General features: G+C 46.0%; 1 protein-coding gene across 1 annotated transcript; it reads right to left on the bottom strand.

Annotated features, from left to right (window-relative positions):
* Positions 1-486: 486 nt before the first annotated feature.
* LOC9267047 (indole-3-pyruvate monooxygenase YUCCA2) lies at positions 487-3,840 on the bottom strand. Its single transcript, XM_026020777.2, has 4 exons — positions 2,747-3,840; positions 1,483-1,731; positions 1,228-1,350; positions 487-1,052 (listed from the first exon to the last, which is right to left on the bottom strand). The coding sequence occupies exons 1-4, from the start codon at positions 3,503-3,505 to the stop codon at positions 855-857; spliced, it is 1,329 nt and encodes a 442-aa protein (XP_025876562.1). The 5' UTR covers positions 3,506-3,840; the 3' UTR covers positions 487-854.
* Between the last annotated feature and the right edge of the window lie 449 nt (positions 3,841-4,289).

The following is a 4,289-nucleotide window of genomic DNA, read 5'->3' as shown; positions in this document are numbered from 1 at the left end:
CAGCGAAAGGAAATCCCTGGAAAATTCCCGTTCTCTCTCCAAAATTACCCTTGATCATCCCCCCAAGTGACTTCTGTGGGGCCTAATGTTCTGTGCCCAGTCCGTTCCATTGACAGGGCCAAACTGTCATTTTGCCCATGGCACACCCAAAACTGCTGCCCAACTTTGATGCATGTGGTTGCCAAAAGGAAAACGGATTCCCAGTAGGTAGCCGATCTCGTACTTTATTGAGGCCTAGCCGCCTAGAGCATAGGAGGGACCTCTCTCATGCACCTAAAAGTTCAAAGCCGAAAGTCACTTTGATTGAGCAAACTACCGATTAAGTGTATACCATATGCTTAGCTATCGGCCACGACACTAACCATGACTGTTTGAAGGAATCTCGATCGGAATACAGTACCTAGAAATGAAGCTTTCAGCTGCTTGTGCTTGGCAAACGATGAAAATAGCCGTGACAATTAATCGAGACGATGTAAACGCGACAGATAGGAAAAAAACAAGCTTGACTCATTGATGATCAGTCGAGGCCAAACAGAGCTCCATTGTCGAACATGGGCACTTCAGTATTACTCCACCGAGGATGATACAGAGCAGCCCATAGGATGGTTAGTCATCAAACGCAAACGGAGGCACAAAACTTGACAATACAATACCCTATACAAGCATCAAAATGAACCAACGCAGCATGCAGCAGGCGCACGCAATTACACCCTTTGGGCCACAACAAGCGCACCGTTGTTGAAGTCGGCAGAATATCACCGTATCACCACCAAACCTACTAGCTAGTATTCACAAGCTTATGCATGACCGATGAACACGCCTCCCGTAACCGTGGCGAACGAGGGGACGGGGAGCTAGAGCAACACGCCCGGGTGCTTCCCTCTGGCCTTCCATTGCTGCTCAATGTCGTGAGCAATTCTCCGAGCATCCACCGATGTTCCCATCAGCCCGCGCCGGGTGAACCCGACCGAGTAGAGCCCGTTCTCACCCTTCCAACCGTTTGGAAATGCCTTCCTTGGCAACCCATCCTTTTCGGAAAACAACTCCCGGTCCTGCCAATTTCAAAGCAAACCCCCATTTGATTTAGAGATCAGGACGAAGATGATGCACGGAGTTTACCAGTTTGCAAACGGATTTACTTCTATCATCTAGAAAATATACTTCTATAAATGAAGGGAGAAATTTTTTACAGTCACGCATCTATGATCCATAAAAGGGTAATCGTACCTTTAACCAGAAGGGAACGTTGCTCTTGTAGCCGGTGGCAAGCACAATGACATCAAACTCCTCCAACCTTGTGTCCATGAACTCTACCTGTCTCCCTGATATTTGTTTTATGGCCGGCCGTACCTGTACAGTTCAATCATTTGGACAGAAAAAAGAAGTTACAGGTCAGTTGACTAATGATAGTAGATCAATGTATTCTCTCTATTGAACAATCATTTTCATGCTGATTTGTACTTCAGTTATAGTGAAACAAACCTTGATGTCACCAGACTTAATCTTTGCAAATGTGCCGACGTCAAGAACTGGGGTCTTCCCTGAGAGTGACTTGAGCTCGAGAGGACCGATGGTAGGACGCTTTAGCCCAAGCTGAGCAGTATCCCCAAGCATGGTCTGAGCTATGAGCAGTAGAATTCGGTCCACCACGTGGACTGGGAGCCACTTGAGCAGCCACATTGACAGCCCAAAGGTGGACTGACCCAGCATCTCCCTGGGCAAGATGTGTACCTGCCAATGATGAATAAAATCTTACTTAGCGCTCAACAAAAAGGCAATGGAACACTTGGACTAATGATTGGAACATAAAAATTATTCAGAATAAATCTCTGTTTTGCAAGGCCTGCTTTCCGCATGCTACAACCTACAAGAAGCAACATGACCCATTTGAAACACACACCCTGGACCAAACTTATTCCCTTATCTACAACATAATATAGTATGCAAAAAACCCCGGTAGCATTTTTTTAACCTCGCCAAGCTCTTCGAAAGATGAAAGAGCTGTGAGAAAGGAATGCACCTAGTCATGAAAGGTAGGTTCTCAAGCCATTTTGTTAATGTTTCTTTTTAAGTGACAGACTTATGCTATGCTCTCGTGGTGGTGATGGGGACCCATGCATGGCTAATGTTCACAGATAATTATTTTTCCATGGAGTATAGATGACAAAGCTCTTTGCACTATCCTTGGGACAAGAAAACTACAAGCAGAACGCTAATCAAAGAAACAAAAGAAAATGGACATGAAGGACGCAGTCACGCAGAGATGGCCAGAAAAGCTGCGAGTACACACGCGTGGGAATGAATCCCGAGAAAGAACGACCGAACAGCAGCCAGAGAAGCCTTCCGTTTCAAGAATCTCTCCTTTCCTCAAGTGACAGCTTGCTCTTAACCCTGAACCTATACATAAATTAATGGCAAGTGTGCTGCAGGTGCAAAGAACCAAATGGGCCTTGAAAAATATTGGTTTGGTTCATGCTAATGATTTCAGACACCATGTTCATGAGCAAGCACACTCGAGCCGCTGACATCCGACATAAACAAAACAAGCACTCCGAGAATTATAACCTAAAACAGGAACCCAGGGGCACCACCTCCTATCATTACAGCCTAGGACTATCAATTCTTATAGGGTTTAGGCTTCAGAGTAGGAAACTAATAAAAGTTATAGAACACTTACGGTTAAGTAATACTACTCAATAACATTGACAAAAGAACTGATAAAGAAGAGAGGAGAGAAGTCACGTACAGCGTCTCTTACTACAATATGGGGATTTGCATTGTGGTTGCAGAGGTCTAGGCACACCTCCATGCCGGAGTTGCCACTCCCAACAACGAGAACACGCTTCCCAGCAAATGCACCGCCACTTTTATATGAACTGGTGTGCATAACAGTTCCCTTGAAGTCGTCTAGGCCATCAATCTCTGGCAGCACAACCTCGGCGTTCTCACCGGTGGCCACAACCAACCACCGAGACACATACTCGACCTCCTCTCCCATTATGCCGGTGGCCCGTGTCCTCACCCGCCATAACTGAAGCTGCTCATCATATTCTGCACACACCACCGTCCGGTTGTACGTGGGGCAGATCCCAAACCTTGCAGCGTAGCTCTCCAGGTAGGCTACAAACTGCTGCTTTGAGGGATAAATAGGGTAGTAGGCAGGAAAAGGCATGAGGGGAAGCTCACAGAATTGGCGAGGAAGATGAAGGCTGAGACGATCGTATGTCTTCAGCTGCCAAAGGGAAGCTATGCAGTTGGAGCGCTCGAGAACAAGACTGTCAACTCCCTTCTCCTTGAGACATGCAGCAACAGCGAGCCCTGATGGTCCAGCACCCACGATGATTGGCCCCAGAACCCGGATGCATCGCTCGGCGCGAGCGACGGCAGCATCTGCGCTCCTCTTCTTGCAGAAACCATCAACAGATTGGCGGCAGTTTTGGCTGAAGTAGTTTTGGAAGATAGGATCATGGGCTCTCTTGCCCTCAATTTCACTCCAAGGGTCCATGCAGGTATATTGGCTTTCAAATGGTGTTTGCTCGATCTAGCTAGTAGTGCATGGCTGTGTTGGCTTCAATCTCGACGTTGTTGTACATGAACACATGCACGGCAGAAAAGGATCTAACAGATATGTTGTGTATCGCCAGAAGACTTGGTGAAGAAGTGAATGATATGTAAGAATCCTGGATGTGTTGAGGAGGTTGGTGGAGCAATCTAGCGGGACTGCTATTGTTGTTTAAGTACAGAATAGCTAGAGGGAAAAGGATGAACGGAAGAAGAGAGGAAGTTCTCGAGGGTGGCTCTCGTCTATAGTTTGTATGCCCAGCTTTTGAATGCATGCCTACAGCTTAGCTGGCTCCTTTCCACTATATACCCCCATGTAAGTAGCCTCATAATTTAACTGAGATCAAGTACGCTCATTTAAAAATAATATAAACAAGTGTGTACCAATTAAGGGTTACGTAGATACTGGATGGACGTGTGGCAAGCCCTGAATAAACTGGAACATGCATAGGACATCAGAGCCTATTAGCAGTGAGTAGTGAGTGACATAGTTTAATCAATGAACTGTGCATGACCGCGTAATCCTGAGCAAGATAGATCATCATGAGACGACACTTTTTTTAGACGAGGAATTAAGTACGTAGTCATCGTTTCTTCAATTGTTAAAGCTATGTTAACTAAAGCAAGATTTCTAAAAAGAAGTGAAGTGCATAGATTAACAAAAGCAACTGCGATAGGTTACTTCGCGTGCCATGATTTATTCTCTCCCAGCAGTGAGCAAACCCAGT

Source organism: Oryza sativa, chromosome 1 (genome assembly GCF_034140825.1).
Source record: "Oryza sativa Japonica Group chromosome 1, ASM3414082v1".
NCBI classification, from domain to species: Eukaryota; Viridiplantae; Streptophyta; class Magnoliopsida; order Poales; family Poaceae; genus Oryza; species Oryza sativa.
This window is presented reverse-complemented; position numbering and strand designations above follow the sequence as displayed.